Source organism: Mytilus californianus, unplaced genomic scaffold, assembly GCF_021869535.1.
Source record: "Mytilus californianus isolate M0D057914Y unplaced genomic scaffold, xbMytCali1.0.p SCAF_1, whole genome shotgun sequence".
Lineage (NCBI taxonomy): Eukaryota > Metazoa > Mollusca > Bivalvia > Mytilida > Mytilidae > Mytilus > Mytilus californianus.
Genome location: NW_026262581.1, coordinates 2901020 through 2919977, shown reverse-complemented (window position 1 = coordinate 2919977; position 18958 = coordinate 2901020). Strand labels below are relative to the sequence as shown.

The 18958-nt window shown below is 32.2% G+C and overlaps 1 protein-coding gene across 1 annotated transcript in view; it reads right to left on the bottom strand.

The window, feature by feature from the left end:
• The window catches only part of LOC127731168 (uncharacterized), a 46033-nt gene extending 27615 nt beyond the window's left edge, over positions 1-18418 (bottom strand). Inside the window, exons 1-9 of the mRNA XM_052240142.1 lie at positions 18215-18418; positions 12411-12958; positions 11621-11783; positions 7179-7327; positions 6333-6472; positions 5201-5485; positions 4053-4115; positions 1162-1338; positions 7-123 (exon numbers count right to left, since the gene is read on the bottom strand). Of these exons, the coding sequence (XP_052096102.1) occupies positions 7-123; positions 1162-1338; positions 4053-4115; positions 5201-5485; positions 6333-6472; positions 7179-7327; positions 11621-11783; positions 12411-12876 (1560 nt within the window). The 5' untranslated portion in view covers positions 12877-12958; positions 18215-18418. The remainder of the gene's footprint in view (positions 1-6; positions 124-1161; positions 1339-4052; positions 4116-5200; positions 5486-6332; positions 6473-7178; positions 7328-11620; positions 11784-12410; positions 12959-18214) is intronic.
• Between the last annotated feature and the right edge of the window lie 540 nt (positions 18419-18958).

The following is an 18958-nucleotide window of genomic DNA, read 5'->3' as shown; positions in this document are numbered from 1 at the left end:
ACTAACCTGATCATCAACTCCAGTATCTAAATTATTCTCTACTGCAATGAATGGTGTAATTATATGTTCAGTATAAGGTTTGTCTACCAAAAACTCTTGTATTACTGTAAACTTCTCCTCAACCTAAAGTAACAATCAAAACTTTACAAAATATAACATTTTAAAAATCATGGATATGGGAAGAGTTGAAGTAGCATATTTTAGATATTTAATTTTATTTAGTGTCAACTGTTCTTCTTGACAAATGTAAGATTGCAAATTAATCCATTTTCATCAAAAAATTTGTTTTTCATTATAATATCAAAAATCCTGGACAGATGACATGTAGTTTCTTACTCTAAAACAAACTTATTGTTTTTCTGGAGATTTTACCATGGGTAGGCTATATTCTCATAACAATTTTTACTGACTGGAGCACTGAGGAGAGATGAGTAAAATTATGAAATTGGCCTCCCTGTTACAAAACCAAAAAAAAAACCATTATATGCCTTTTATCATTGTAACAGGTAATTTACTGATATTGGGTTACCAAAACACAACACAGTAGGTGAATTTATGACTTTTTGTAAACAAATGTTCTGGGACAGCTTCATTTTGGCGTAGCTCGGTATTTATACATCCCGCCACTGTGTTATGGTCATTTTTTGTATTCTTGTCTTTCATTTTTGCTTATGTACTTTGTCTATAGAGTGTCTATGTGCCATTTTGTTTTTCTTTGTTGAGATAGTTGTTTATTTTTATAGTGATCAAGATTATATCACAATGTTGACTGCTGCCAAATGTTTGACATTTTTAGCTATTGTGTCTGTTTGTTTTGCTCACACATTGTTGTCAATATAATGGAATGGACTGTGATACAAGTGAGAGGTTTAGCTAGCTATAAAACCAGGTTTAATCCACCATTTTCTACATAAGGAAATCCCTGTACCAAGTCAGGAATATTACAGTTGTTTTCCATTCATTTGATGTGTATGAGCTTTTGATTTTGCCATTTGATCAAGGACTTTCCTTTTTGGATTTTCCTTTCGAATTCAGAATTTTTGTTATTCTACTTTTCAATGATGGTTAATTGTCCATTTAAATTATACACAAGATTACATTTACGTTAACATAATTACCATAATTCAATTCTAAAAAAAACGGTATTAAAAGTGTTTATACCATCATTTCTTGTATCTCCTGATCTGAAGCCAGACTATTTCTGTGTGTTCCAACTATAAATACAGGGGGAGATAATCTGGTATTATCCACCTGAGATCTAGTATTATCAGAGATCTGAGCATGGATAGTCTTCAACCAATAGTCCATATAGTCTAAAGTACTCATCTCATTATCACCCTGTAATAATATATACTGATATAAAGTACTCGTCTCATTATCACCCTGTAATAACATATACTGATATAAAGTACTCGTCTCATTATCACCCTGTAATAACATATACTGATATAAAGTACTCATCTCATTATCACCCTGTAATAACATATACTGATATAAACATTATGTTATAATAGATATAAGATGTGGTATGAGTGCCAATGAGACAACTCTCCATCCAAGTCACAATATGTAAAAGTAAACCATTAAAGGTTAATGTACGGCCTTCAACACAGAGCCTTGGCTCACTCCGAACAGCAAGCTATAAAGGGCCAAAATAATGACAAGTGTAAAACCATTCAAACAGGAAAACCAATGGTCTAATCTATATAAAAAGTAGGAAACACTTATGAACCACAACAACAAACGACAACCACTAAACATCAGGTTCCTGACTTAGGACAGGTGTAAACAAATGCAGTCTAAAAATATGTTTAATTTGAAGGAATCAAAGAAATTACAATACTCAACATGTTCTAGAAAGACTATTCAGCTTTTAATGTGTACGCATCCATAAGTACTACATATTAGTCATGCTTTTAGACTGCTTATAACTTACTTTCATTAAATCTATTGAAGGTGCATTGATTGATATTTAAGTCTGGAAAAATAAGTTGTAATATTGGATATTTCAGTGGTTGTCATTGGTAGCTAGCTGTCTACCAAATTTGTTTTCTTCTTTTATCATTTAAGCATACATCAGGCAGCTGTTTTTCTCATTGGATCATTTTACATTTTGTCACGCTGGGGCCTTAAATAGCTTACTATACAGTATGGGTTTAGCTCATTATTGAAGGCCATACAATGACCCTGTTTTTCTCATTTGAATCATTTTACATTTTTTCACGCTGGGGCCTTTAATAGCTAACTATACAGTATGGGTTTAGCTCATTATTGAAGGCCATACAATGACCTATAGCTGCTTACATCTTTTGATCTTTAGTGGATAATTGTCGCATTAGCAATCCTACCACATCTAGGTTTCAATGTACTGTAAGTACTCTTAGATCAATGCCTGTTGTCTGTTGTTATTTTGTTCAGTTGTTTTTATGCTATGTATGGATCTGATGCGCCAAGCCCTTTTCATATGATGTTTTTTCCATCATGCATGATCCCAGGTTGAGCACTCATGATCATGTTAGAACTATCTCCATTCTATATGTCTTAAGCCAGGAGCCTGTATTCCAGAGAATATTGCTGTCTGCCATAAATTGTTTTGCATCTCATATTAATGTTATTAGATTTAAAATTGAATGGGAGGTAGGTTTAACGGGAATGACAAATCTGAAAACTGTCAAAATCAAAACCAGTATGTAAAACTTAGTAATGATTTGATTCTTTAAAGCAAAATTGGATGAACAGACACACAGACATATGAATGGACAGACAGTAAATCATAATGTTTTTGTCTTTTATTAGATTTCTATGGCATTCTGAAGAAATATTTTATCAAAATTCACTAAATGCATTTATTGATGTAGTAGAAGGCCTGATTACAAGATGACTACCCCTTTTCCTAGAAACAGTTAAATCAAAGTTCTGATGAGCAATGCCATTAGCTACTACAGGTTCTGAGAAAAATCAGTCACTTCTTTGGGATAAGTATATGTACAAAATGTGGATTGAAAAATGAATAAACTCAAAATTACTAAAGCTGACTTGCCTCAGTTTGCAGGGGTATGAAAAATGAAATAAAAAACCCTACAATGACTTGAGATCTCTTTCTACAGTATGCAGGGGTGTAACAAATAATACCTTACTTGTGATGACCTACAATGACTTGAGATCTCTTTCTACAGTATGCAGGGTTATAACAAATAATACCTTACTTGTGATGACCTACAATGACTTGAGATCTCTTTCTACAGTATGCAGGGGTGTAACAAATAATACCTTACTTGTGATGACCTACAATGACTTGAGATCTCTTTCTACAGTATGCAGGGGTGTAACAAATAATACTTTACTTGTGATGACCTACAATGACTTGAGATCTCTTTCTACAGTATGCAGGGGTGTAACAAATAATACCTTACTTGTGATGACCTACAATGACTTGAGATCTCTTTCTACAGTATGCAGGGGTGTAACAAATAATACTTTACTTGTGATGACCTACAATGACTTGAGATCTCTTTCTACAGTATGCAGGGGTGTAACAAATAATACCTTACTTGTGATGACCTACAATGACTTGAGATCTCTTTCTACAGTATGCAGGGTTATAACAAATAATACCTTACTTGTGATGACCTACAATGACTTGAGATCTCTTTCTACAGTATGCAGGGGTGTATCAAATAATACCTTACCTGTGATGACCTACAATGACTTGAGATCTCTTTCTAAAGTATGCAGGGGTGTAACAAATAATACTTTACTTGTGATGACCTACAATGACTTGAGATCTCTTTCTACAGTATGCATGGGTGTAACAAATAATACCTTACTTGTGATGACCTACAATGACTTGAGATCTCTTTCTACAGTATGCAGGGGTGTAACAAATAATACTTTACTTGTGATGACCTACAATGACTTGAGATCTCTTTCTACAGTATGCAGGGTTATAACAAATAATAACTTACTTATGATGACCTACAATGACTTGAGATCTCTTTCTACAGTATACAGGGGTGTAACAAATAATACTTTACTTGTGATGAACTACTTACATCATTTAAATCAAGGCACAGATTGAACACAATTATGTAAACAGCTCTGAAGGTTAAGAAAACCTGTAAAATAAAAATAAACAAATATTATAAAGTACCTGTTTATAATAAAACTCAATAAATCGTCATTCTTTTAAAATAAAGTGAAATCTCAATATAAAGGCACTCATCACAATGTGAGTGCTGTCTGATGCCTTTAAATGTAGATGTCATTTTAAATACTAAAAAAATACATTTATTATCTGTAAAAGGCAGTGGTATACTTATACATCCTGTCATTGTGTTATTGTGCTATTGTAAATTTTTGTATTCTTGTCTTTCGTTTTTGCTAATATGCTTTGTCTATATGCCTTTTTGATTTTTCTTTGTTGACACATTTGTTTGTTTTTATAGTGATTAAGATTTTAACACAATGTTGACTGCTGTACCCCTATTTTTGACATTTTTACCTATTATGTCCGTTTGTTTTGTTCACAAATCGTTGTCAATATAATAGAATTTTATGCGACTGTCATACAAGTGAGAGGTTTAGCTAGCTATAAAACCAGGTTTAATCCACCATTTTCTACATAAGAAAATGCCTGTACCAAGTCAGGAATATGACAGTTGTTATCCATTCGTTTGATGTGTTTGAGCTTTTGATTTTGACATTTGATTAGGGACTTTCCGTTTTGATTTTTCCTCGGAGTTCAGTATTTTTGTTATTTCACTTTATACTGTATTAAATGAAGAACCAATTAAGACAGGTTTCCATGTAAGTTCTATTGTAACTTCTAGAAATCTTATGCCTATCTTTATCTACTTTGCTTTATACATGTACCAGTATTTTTGTTAAAAATTCATCATATATCAGTAAAAATAAAAGAATTACAAAAATAAAGTGTTGAACATTTTTTGACTTCCAATTAGCCAGCCTCTTTTAAATCAATCACCGTTACCACTGATGGATTGTTGCTTCCTTAATACTAAATTCTTTTCATGCTAAGATGGACATCAGGCCTTATGCTTGCTTAATGTCCAGTGGAAAATGCTTCATGCATATTAGGAGTCGATATCATGAATTAATATCGGTGTTTGTATATGGACATTGACAACATACCAACCTCACAAAGACCACAAAATAACAGTTCGTTTTTATAGAAATATACCTGATGTGCTGTGTAATAGGCACTTTGACCTGCAAAGTCCCAAATATTCAATGTCACTTTTTGTACTGCTTCCTTTTTAGTTACAGGTTCCTCAGGTGTCCCAACTTTAGAATCTTTGCTATTTTTAGGAATTTTTCCTGAAGGTAAACATGCTTCTTGTTGTTCTAACATATCTTGAAGAAGTTCTATCACTCTTTCAGGAACATCCTTTATTGTCTCGTTTAAGATAGGATGATCAGTATTTGATGAGGGTATGTTTTTAATATTTTGTTTTTCTTTATCATTCTGAAATGGAATTTAGATATGCAGTAATGAAATAATCAATTAATTACATGTTTGTAATTTAAACTACTCAATAAGGGCATGATCGGAATAATTTCCTTATTTCCAACACTAAAGTTACAAAACTTAAGAAAAATTATCTTCTAAATAAATATTCAGGAGGCACACCCCTAAATAAGTCACCCATTTAGTTTAATATTAAATATGGGAATTTAGAAAAACTCTCAAAAATAAAAACGATTTTTCACAGTATTGCCTTGATAATCATTGTATGAACATTAAGTAATTTACAATAAAAAGTTTTCTATTGATTCATTACTAAAATAAGAAAAATAATTCAGCTTCAAATATTAATATTGCCGCCAAAACATGACCACACTATAACTATAGTGCAACTTCAAAATTTCCTGCATACTAATTTGATGAGTCCCCAATTTTTCACAAGATATCTAGGTTCTTAAGCAGTCTCTACTTCATTTTTTATCCTTCTTTGCAAATTTAGAGATGTATGGACAATAAGATGGTTAATGAATTGGTCTCATGTAAATTTCAAGCGTCTATGGATTATTTTAGCTTTACTTTCAACCACTGTAAAAATTTGTCTAGCTAAATAGTGGACTGCCCCCCTGAAGAATTAAAGGCAGATAGCTTTCAATAGATGTAAGATTGATTGTATCATTAGATTAGTTTATTTCATACTTAAAGGCAGATAGCTTTCAATAGATGTAAGATTGATTGTATCATTAGATTAGTTTATTTCATACTTGACACTGTGGGAAAAACAATATCTATAGATTAACAAATAAAGAAAGTCTTATAATTTTTAATAGTAAGTAGTAACTTTTCTTACTTTTCTACCAAGAGACAAAATTCTTAAACTGTCTCTACTAGATACTTTAGCTCTGACGTGTGTTTTCTGTTTGGTCATTTCCTTAATGATATTTTCAGCTAATCCATAATTATATTCTTCTTCTATAGAATCATATTCTCCTGTAAAAAACAAAATATATACAGCATTCAATGTTAATCTATATAAATCAGACATCCTCTTGTGGAATTATTGATTGTAAATTACTCAATGTATAAATTATACAGAACAAAATCTTCATGGATGACTTCCCATTTGAAGCAATGATACAATATATTGTCATGATAAGTACTGATTATTTCTTTGCCTTTCAATGCAAAATTTTTCAGGATAATCTTGGCATTTTTTCTATTACCTGTGAACAATTTCCTAAAAAAAATTGTTTATTTTAATGATTTTTCCCCATTCTGCCATCCATTTAACAAGAATTATAAAAATTACTTCTTTAGTTATTTTATTTTAAAAAATTTTCAGATATCATTTTTTTGCACTGTAAAAACCAATCAACTTTTCTAGAGCATTTTTTAAAATGAGGAGGTTAATCTGAGTATCCTTTGATTCAACAGAAAAGATTTTTTCTTATCTGAATAAGCTTAAAGATATATATAACATTTTCATGTCCCATCAAATTTTGCTAAAAATCACATCTCAAAAATGTTCTTTTCCCCTTTCAAAAATGTCATACAGTCATCAGTTTAGGTTTAGAGAGTAACCACCTCATTCTGCTGTTAATTGTAAATAGTTGTCTTTAGAAAATCACATCTTCTTCTTTACATATAAGCAGTTTTATTATAGACAAACATTCTCTAAAAACATTAAAGAGATTACCTATACTTTCTGACTGGTCCCTGTTACACTGTTCTTGGTGGTTCTTGTTACCAGAGATTGCAGATTGCCATTCCGACTTTTGGGACAGATTAAATGAGCAAGAAAATGACAGATCTATACCATCTGTAGCCTCTTCATTGACATTGTGTCTAAAATAATAAGCAAAATATCATTTCTCAATCAGATCTGTATCTTATTATTCCTGACAAGTTTGGTGTAAATTGGAGAAATGATTTCAGAGGAGATAATGATAATGTAACTTGCCTAACTACAGATGTACAACAGCCAGCTGAGGCAGTGTTGACAATAAAAAAAACATGGGCAATTTTTGTGCTTAAGGCTAATGGCTGCCAAAGACATTTTGGTTGGTAAAAAAGTTCATCTATGATATCAAAGTTGAGTAAACCATTTTCAAGTTACCTCATAGAAAAGTAATAAAAAAAGCTAAATTTAATAAAAAATAAGTTTGGTACACATTTTGGTTGCTATTTTTTTCATTTCTCCAAGGTCTTTCATCCCCCATGTAAGATGATAACTAAAATGACTGTATAAGAACCAAGTTGAGGTTTATCTTAAGCATTGTCACAAGATGGTGGTGGTATAAATAATATAGAGACTTTATTATACTCCTTTCGACATGTCAAAACTACGTCATGTATCATATTTTTGTGAAAAAAATAACTTTAATATAAATATTGTAATTACATGGAATCTATAATTTGACATAATAAAACTAATGTAAACTTTTTTCCAATTGCGCAAATATGGCATAATGAATAATTTACATGAATTAAAAGAAATCTGATAATTGCATATAATTTTCACTGTTTCTTAACTGTTTCATAACTAATTGAATTTCCAAAAGTACGATAACAATACATACACAATTTCATTAACTTTTAGATGTTATTCTCTGTGCAGATTTGAAATAATAGATTTTCAATTTGTATTTTCCATATTGCTCATGATATGAGCAAGACACTACCATTTAAGCCTAAGGGCTTTATCCTTATGTATAGCATGGGTCTGGGGATGGTTCCAGGGCAGATATGGAAAATGATATATATAGATCAATGTATCACATATTTAATGAGTTCGAAAGGAAAAATAGAATAATACAATTGAATATTATTCAATCTGTGTTTGTGTTAATTTTTTTAAAATTTTTTCATTGTTTAATGTTCAGATTATTCCTATGACCATGTTGGGTGTTCTCCTACTTTTAACAAAGTAATATTTGATATACTATTTTTAATAACTTATCAAAACATAGTTTGAATTTGCATTCGAGAGCTGATATTGCCTTCCATTGAAATTTCTAGCATGTAGGAAGTAATATTATTCACAAACTATAATCAAGACACCCTAAGGATCAATCATGTGAAGTTTGGTTTGAATGGGTTCAGCAGTTTCAGAGAGGAAGATTTAAAAATGACTGCTGTAAATTCAGAAATTTTTGTGTGCATTTATTATTGTGATTTTTTACAAATAAACAAAATGCGATTTTAATTATTGCAATTTCAGGAAAAGCTACATACAGATATATGTATTTGATAATAGAATGTGAGTTCATATTATTGCGATACTCAAGTAGTCGCATTAATTAAAACCTCGCAATAATTTCTGAATTTACAGTATATGACAGTCCACAACTGACAGATATCAAGTGATGGCAAAATCTTTTCAAGGTCCTTTGGGCCAGGTGGGTCAAACAACTTTGCAGTTTCTAAGGAAAAGAAATTTGAAAAGCAACCAACAATTTTTTTCTTCTAGTGGCTAAATTTTCTATACACAGTTATACAAATGTACTATTTCTGGCAAGTTAGGTCTAGTTGTAAATGTAGTTTCATAGAAGATGATGAAAATTAGATTAACCATGGTGTAAATGGACATACAGCATCAAATTATGCACATAACTAAATTGGTGGTAAACAAATTAGTTCATGCATATATATATATATATATATAAACAAGTCTAAATTGAAAACAATGTTCAAACCTATGATTGCGTTGGATAAAAACCAAAATTTTTATACGTGTGCATGCAAAACAAATTTCTTGGTAGAGGGGTCTAAATACAGCACAAACAACATTTTTCAAAAGACCAAAAAAGTGAAAAAGTATATTTTAACAAAACGCATTTGACTAGCAGGTCGAACAAAGGATGTTCTTAAACCCTGCTGACTGCCATTGGCGATTGCCAAATAAACGGATCACCAGATGTAACAAAATGGATCTAACTATTAATTTAATACCAAACAGAAAACAATAAACTTGCGGAAAAGATGATATACCACAAACAAAAGGTGCAAAAATTAGTACACCATATCCGGATTTCGACGATTAATGTCTCTTCAGTGATGTTAGGAATCGAAACGGTATTTGGAAGGCCATATAATTTACCTCAATTAGGATAGACTCTTGAATTTTGAAGAGTAGAATAGGATGAACGGATCATATAAACCCGAAGGCAAATATAATACAAGCCCAAACGAAAAAATATAAACAAGTCTAAATTGAAAACAACGTTCAAACCTATGATTGCATTGGATAAAAACCGCAATTTTTAAACGTGTGCATGCAAAACAAATTTCTTGGTAGAGGGGTCTAAATACAGCATGTGTAGGCCAACATATTAGTACAAACGAGGATGTTTAAAAGGTCTTTTAATTATCAGTCCACATAAATTGTTAAAAGCTATGTAACGTCCACAAAAAGTCAACTTTTAAAAATAAGCAATTAAAATATGTTCCAGGCATCCATTTCTTAAATAAACTGTTAACATAGAGAAATTTCTCACCTTTTTGTTATTCTATAATGCAAATGTTGAAATTAAAATAGCAATACTTTAACATGTAAGTTGTGCAAATATTCAAAGTCAATGAACCATGACTGAAGGTACATGGGTAAACAATCTCCATGGAAATGAGATGTGCCAATGCTAATACAACTGCATACCAAATACCATTGACTTATCATAAGTTGTTCCCTTCAATACAACCTAAACACAAACATTAACTTGTAAACAATGTAAAAGTTTCAAAGTTAATGAACTATGATGCAGGGTTGGGGCTATATGATCTCCATTGATACAAGACTTGCAAATGCCAATAAATTTGCAAACCAAATATCATTGACTTAACATAAGCAGTTCATTTAAACTGATCTAATCACAAACTAATACATTTAAACTAAGCAAAAGTGTCAAAGTCAATGGACCATGACTGAGGGAGGCGGGGCCAAATATTCTCCATGGAAATGAGATGTGCTAATGCTTATACAACTGCATACCAATTAACATTGGCCTACCACTAATGGTTACCCTTGAACTGAACTAATCTCAAACTAATACATGTAAACTAAGCAAAAGTTCAAAGTCAATAGACCATGACTGAGGAGGCAGAGCCAAATAATCTCCATGGAAATGAGATATTCCAATGCTTATACAACTGCATACCAAATATCATTGACCTACCACTAGTGGTTCCCCATAAACTGACCTAATCACAAACTAATACATGTAAACTAAGCAAAAGTTTCAAAGTCAATAGACCATGAATGAGGGGGCAGGGCCATATAATCTCCATGGAAATGAGATGTGCCAATGCTAATACAACTGTATACCAAATATTATTGACCTACCACTAGTGGTTCACCATAAACTAGACCTAATCACAAACTAATACATTTTTGACGCTGCAGCCGCCTTAAACAGCATACCTATGTCTCGCTTTTTGATTCTGTCAAGGCGAGAAAAAAATGAATAGTAAGCATTGACTATTGTCAAATTGTTCTAATTATTTAGAGAAATAAAACAAAACATGAGTTATAAGATTTTGACGGATGTGAATTTAAGCATGGATACAATTTGGGTAGGCCTCATGTTGGAATCATGGGTCGTTTGGAGGTCAGTTCAAACCCATTTTTCTATGATTCAATATGGATTCAAAATTAAATTGGTGGAATTATATAGTAAATAATGATAAATCTACAAAATAAACACAGAATGGCAACTTTCGTCTGGATCATAAATAAACGTAGGTGAAAAAAACTGTCAAAATAGGTGCATTTTGGGTACCCTCACCTTAAATTGACTCTTCAGAATCAAGAATTCCAGTGGTGACCAAATTTTTTTTCCAATCAGAATAAGGGATGAATTTGGATGAAGGTTTTTCTAAAACGTTATCCTGCAAATCATGTTTAAAGTACTTCATGACATTGTAGTATATTAGTAAGTATCAGTAAATGAGAAAACATAACAGACAACATACACAGGACACCAAGTGTAGCTATACTGCTCACACTGGTCCTTTTGGCCATAATACATTTGTATTAAAAGTAACTGCTGAAGGATAATTGTGATTGTGATGCTTTCTATCTATATCTATTGATTTTTTAAATGATTCAACCTCTCTTCACACTCATTTTTATAAAAGACTTACTCTAGTCCAATTAAGGATTTTTTAAGGCTTGTTTTGCCAACTCTGTCTTGGCCAACCAACATTAGCCTACTGCGGTAGATAACTTTGGTCCCTGAGGTACAAGCCTCTTCATAGGCCATAACAGCATCTGGTCCTCTGGCAAGAATTTCTTTTGGTGCTTCATCTACAAAAAAAATCATATTTTTACTATTCAATTCTTATAAATGTTTGGTAACAAGTAGTTTTAATTGAAAAAGTAAAGTTCTATTTTAAATTCAATGGAAGGAAATTACTAAGCATTAAAAAGAAAAACATATATTGTTAAAGTACTTCTAGTATCACTAAAAAGCTGGTTCTCTTTGAAGATTTTTATTTTCCAAAACAAGAACCTTAATCTGAGAACATAAAATTGGTATCCTAAATGTTATGTAGTAAATATAATGCACATGATGCAGTATAAAATTTAACACATAAAAAAACTATTATCTTAATACCAAATATATTTTATAAAAAAAATTCGGTCATGTCAGATGATTCAAAAATTTTATCATATTTAACTCATTTAGAAAGATGTATTACAATGTATACATTCAGAAATTATTTCCTGCGTTTATTATTGCGATTTCAACATAACAGACCATAATGTGAAAATAATTATTGCAATTACAGGCTAGCTGCACACAAATATACAATGTATGTGTCAGATTCCAGAATGCAAGTTCTTATTATTGAGATACACAATCAGTCGCATTATTTGTAATAATTTCTAACTTTACAGTATTATATATGACCACCTGAATATTAGACAGACCTGGTTTGACTAGCTTGGCTCCGGTTGTATTCCCATAGATATCCACAACAACCCACAGCTGTTTATCTGTAGGTATGTTGGTAACCCATGCTCCTTTGTAATCCCCATCTATAAATAACTGAAGGGCTCCTGAAGAACTTAGATATACAATCAACTTGGACTTTTCCTTGATCCATTTTTCTGCAACTGCTCTTATCCAGTAACCATCTTTCTCAACTAAATTACGAAAAGCAAACCTAGGCAATTCTGATTGGTTTATTTTTGATGGATTATTTGTGGTTAGTCCAATACCTAGAGCACCACTCCATGATGTTGAGGTTGATAATTCTACACATACTTTCTGGTTGACTTTGACCTGCTGATCACCAAAGGTCATCCCATTGCAAAATATTCCCTCAGCTCGATTTGCTAGTGTTTTGTTCCCCGACAGTGTCACAGATGTGCCATGAGTAGAATGGAACTTCATGACATTGTTCTTCTACAACGCTTCATTTATCTTTTTTATATACCGGTAAGTACAAATGTACGCATTGCTCCAAGTTCTGTACCTGAAATTATAACACAATCTTGTAGTATTAATAGCATTGTGTCCCCTACACTAGGTGATAATCATATGCATTAAAATACAAAGCTTGTATTGATTTTTGGTCCCATTGCCAGTATATCTGAAAGAATTTTTTTTATCTTTAGAATTGATTGTAATACCAAGCATCATTAAAAGAAAAGGAAACAAAAGTATTACCTTTATAATTATCATTGGTAAAATTGATTTTACTTTCAGATACAACGTGATGAAAATGTATGTATATTGATCCTTCTTTAAAGTTAAAGTCTGATTATTTACTAGTATTTCTTGAATGTATTATGTCAATGTTTACTTTGGTGAATTTTATGTTTTGATATACAATAAATAATAACTTGGAAGACTGAGTATATCTAAGTGATTGTATCATTGTATATTTGTTTGAATTACACACCGAAAAAAAACAACGGTAAAAGTCTTTTTGCATTTTTCCAAGGCATGCATTTTTTTGTAAATGCAGTGCACACATTAATAGTAATATTTTGAGAAAAAAAACTGCAGATTCAATCTTTTAGTGTTAAATATCATTAAAAGACACCAATAATGAATATATTCCTGACTCTCAAAAAGTATGCTTGAAAATTTGATACAAGTAGTATAAGTTATTAAAATCAATCGCTTTATATCATTTATTATTTATACAAAACAAACACCTGTTATACAAATCACCAAACATACACCTGTTATACAAATCACCAAACAAACACCTGTTATACAAATCACCAAACAAACACCTGTTATACAAATCACCAAACAAACACCTGTTATACAAATCACCAAACAAACACCTGTTATACAAATCACCAAACAAACACCTTTTATACAAATCACCAAACAATAAATTAAATGAAGATGAGCACAAATTGTCAAATCAATACCAAATTAAATCAGTGAATGGTTAGCAATATGCAATTCTATCTGTAATTACTTACAGGTGATTTCACACACTTTCTACAGGTGCAATTCTACCCGTAATTACTTACAGGTGATTTCACACGCTTTCTACAGCTTTATTTGATTTAATCTTGTACTATATACTTATACCTTATGAACTTAGTGGAAATCAGATACTGTAGAAAAGAGTGATGCTTGTTACCATAAGGCTGGCCTCCTATTTCATATTCAGGGAATTATTGATGTAAATATATCATTTATTTCAAAGCATCTGTCATGTCTCTGCTGTCCTCAAGAGTATAGTTGCAATCTTGAGATATTGTGGTGGATTGATAGTTAAAATCTAACATTTTCAAATTTACTCCCATTTAAAAATGTCATTGAAAGTTCAATATCAGAATTAAGATCACTATTGCTCAAAGAAAATTAGTCACTCTTTTTCAGGTTGAATTTGAATATGTATCTTTTGTCCCTTAAAATTCATGCCAAGAGTGAAAATTGATGAAAACTTCCAACAATGAGCACAAATTGGTAATCAGATAATAGAGTATATATGGTATTTGCAAATGGAGAGTAAAAATTTTAAAAACAATTTAGACTGGTTGTTGTTTGTTGCTGTATATCATATTTGTTTTCCTCCATTATTTTGTACATAAATCAGGCTGTTAGTTTTCTTGTTTGAATTGTTTTACATATGTCATTTTGGGGCCTTTTATAGCTGACTATGCAGTATGGGTTTTGCTCATTTTTGAAGGCCGTACCATGACCTCTAGTTGTTAATTCCTATGTCATTTGGTCTCTTGTGGAGAGTTTTGCTCATGTTCACTTATGTGTAGATCTTCTTTTCTTGATATTTTGCAGTTTACAGTAGATCTCAATCTATAAAGATACATGTATTAAGGTCTTCATCAGCATCATAAAGAACATTTATGCCATGTTTGGTTTCATTCCATTCAGTGCTCCTCTAGAAGAAGCATTTGTATGTATTTACCATAGGGTCTTATGTTAAACTAAGTCCCCTGCTGGTGGCCATCTTGGATGATGGTTCGGCTACAAAGTAACAACACTTGGTCAGCACCTCAAAAGAAACATTCATTCCATGTTTGGTTTCATTCCATTCAGTGGTTCTCTAAAAGAAAACATTTGTATGTATTTCCCATAGGGTCCTATGTTAAACTAAGTCCCTCTCTGGTGGCCATCTTGGATGATGGATTAGCTACAAAGTAACAACACTTATTCAGCACCTCATAAGGAACATTCATGTCATTTTTGGTTTCATTCCAATCAGTGGTTCTCTAAAAGAAGACATTTGTATGTATTGTCCATAGGGTCCTTTGTTAAACTAAGTCCCCCTCTGGCGGCCATCTTGGATGATGGATTGGGTTCAAAGTAACAACACTTGGTCTGCAACTACATAAGGAACACTCATACTATGTTTGGTTTCATTCCATTCAATGGTTCTCTAAAAGAAGACATTTGTATGTATTTCCATAGGGTCCTTTGTTAAACGAAGTCCCCCGCTGGTGGCCATCTTGAATGATGGATCGGCTTCAAAGAAACAACACTTGGTAAGCACCTCATAAGGAATAGTCATGCCATGTTTGGTGTCATTCCATTCAGTGGTTCTCTAAAAGAAGACATTTGTATGTATTGTCCATAGGGTCCTATGTTAAACGAAGTCCCCTGCTGGCGTCCATCTTGAATGATGGATCGGCTACAAAGTAACAACACTTGGTCATCACCTCATAAGGAACATTCATTTTGGTATCATTTGTGTGCATTGGCCGTTCATTGGGGTTACTGGCTCTACTCCTCCCAGTGATATGGATGGAATTTACTTGGTTTTCTGTTGTTTTACTGTTATCTGATCCAAAAATAGCTTACAAAAAATTTGGAGCATGACAAAAATGGTTCTTAAAGGGAAACATCAGAAATTAATTTTTTGTTATGAAATAGTCAAATCCATGGTGTATGGGAGGTAACTCTTAATATTCATCTCATATATATATATATATATTTGTGTACAAAAATCTTTGCACCTTTGTTTGCGGTATACCATCTTTGCCGCAAGTTTATTGTTTTCTGTTTGGTATTAAATTTTTAATTAAGATCCATTTATTACACCTTGTGATCCGTTTATTTGGCAATCGCCAATGGCAGTCAGCAGGGTTTAAGAACATTTGTTGTTCGACCTGTTAGTCAAATGCGTTTTGTTAAAATATACTTTTTCACTTTTTTGGTCTTTTGGAAAATGTTGTTTGTGCTGTATTTAGACCCCTCTAACAAGAAATTTGTTTTTGCATGCACATGTATAAAAATTGCGGTTTTTATCCAACGCAATCATAGGTTTGAACGTTGTTTTCAATTTAGACTTGTTTATATATATATATATATATATATATATATATAAAAACACATTACAAATGTAGTTTCAAAGAATAAAACTGTAGCATGGGAAAGCACATAAGAACAAATTTATGGAAATTCTTATGTTATCACAACCTTCTTGAACATAGAAGCTATGTTTAAAAAAGTAACAGTGTGTATTTCTTTCAAAGTAAATGAATGCCAACTTGAAAGATAAATTTTAATTGCCAAGCTTAACTTGCTGATATGTACTTATACATTATCATTTACATTAAACATTACTTTTTCCATTTTTTTAACTAATCCTTGTCACAACTGTATTAGGTCAGTAATCAATGACAGTGATAAATCAACTAGTGCTGAGAAAGCATGACAATCCAGAATTTGTATGTCACCAGAGACAAATAATTCTAAAACATAATTATTCTTCTTTTGCCACCAAAGGATAACTGTAAAGGTTACAGTGTATAATTGAATTTTTACTTGTAATCTATATCTCTGAAACTACATTGCAAAACGTTTTAACATGTTTAAAACTTATGGTAAGAGGTTTGAAAATTGACAGACTCTCTTTGATACTCAATAAATGTTGGTTCCCATTGAAACCTTACCATGTTTATGTTAAATGACAATGTCATCCTTTTCTTGACATTACTAGTCAAATTACCCAAAGGTTGTAGGAATGATGTATAGGTCCTATTATATGAAGGAATGAAAAGCATAGTCACAAAGAGAATTTTTGATTCTGACTTGGCAAATATCTTGTCTAAAACTACATGGCCAAATGTTTTGAAACTTAAGGAGATTGCTGAAAACAAAGTTATCTATAGCTTTAAAATTTGTCAAAAGTTTCTGAAATTTACTCTTGAGCAAATAAGGCTCCTATGAGCCTCTTATTTATATTTAATCCTTAGGTAAAGATTTGTAGTGGGTTACAAAAATCTGTAGTTATGTATATGTGACGGGATTGCTTCCCTTAGTAAATGTGGTAGATACTAGTCAGCCGTAAGCGGTTGAGCTAAGGAAGTACTGTTTTAGCTCAGTTGGTATACGAGCTGCCTTGTAACACAGAGGTCCAGGGTTCCAGTCCCGGTGGAGACAAGCAATTTTGTAATGAAGTTCATGCTCTCCGGTTACATTTGGCACCCAACTAAAAAACCCATGGTGGTTAGAGAGGAATTCTAGCTAGGGTATGTGTGTGAGAGTCATAATGGTATGATGACTCTTGAGGTGGGGGAAGTGTAACGGGATTTCTTCCCTTAGTAAATGTGGTAGATACTAGTCAGCCGTAAGCAGTTGAGCTAAGGAAGTACTTCTTTAGCTCAGTCAGTATACACGCCTCCTTACAACACAGAGGTCCCGGGTTCGAGTCCCGGTGGAGACAAGCAATTTTGTAATGAAATTCATGCTCTCCAGTTACATATAAATGATAATTTACAACCACAAACTTTAGCATGTAACACCTGAATATAAAGCAATATATTGTACACCAATATAGGTTTCTGTGATGTAATTCAACTGATTTTTGGTGCATATTTTATGATAACCTGTGGCACTGACAATAGCAAATGGAGGCAGCCTAGTAAGTAAGTAAATCTTATTTATATGCCATACATCATGTTCATGAATGTTCAAATTACAAATACATGATCTTAAGAAAACTTGTGCATAAAGTCTTGAAAGGCTACATGTATGAAAGGCTATTATACTTTTTTGCTGTGACGCCTTCCTACGTGAATAATAAGCCTTTCAGGATTTCATAATTATCTATACTGGCACCTCAGTCATGTCAGTATGGCCTTTTTACGAATACATGAATAATTCAATAAACTAATCATCGGCCCATAAAGGGCATGTTACATATAGACATATAAGTAAAGAAACAGTAATGATAATCTTTATGATATGGCATGTGGATGAAAATTACTCTATTCGTTGTTATGACATGTCATATACATACCTCTGTAAGCTAAGTCAGATTATCAACTGTTTCGATTGTTTAGCGATCTCAGTACAATTTTCATACTTGTGTCCTGTGACTAATACATTATATTGGTCCTGAGACTGTGTTATAGTAGTCTCAGATTGGTCCAAGTTGTGTCGGTCGATTAGGAAAACAAACCAGATCGGTTACATTTCAGCGCTTGAATTTGCACTGCTAAAAACACTCCAATAACTTTGACAACAATAACGCGGACCTCCTAGAGAACACTCTGTAAGTAGGACAACTCGCCTCACTGATACTCGCCCCATATTGCTACCAAATCACAATATGGTTGTTTCAATACACATTTTCATTTTATTTTATTCAAAATATTGTTCCCGGGGATGGTAATGAAAATCAATTCTTTTAACAGCTTTATGAGGAATATTTTTCAAAGGAGTCCATCGATATTTATCTTCAGTATCCAAACTGAGTACTATTTGCATTTACAAAAAAAAATGTTTGTGGCTATTTGTTTTTAATTAAAGATATTCATTATATCTTTTAAGCTCCACAATTATTATAATCTGTAAAAAAAGAAGTCGTAACACACAAACAATTTTGTTTTGTTTAACCGAGTTCATTAAACTCTTAATTACCGTATCACCATGGTGATACGGTCTGATTAGTCAGAGGCTGGACGTCTGGAATGTGGTAAATCTGTTAACGGTATCTCATTGGTTATAAATAACATAAAATGGCTGCATCTCAGCTGCTTCC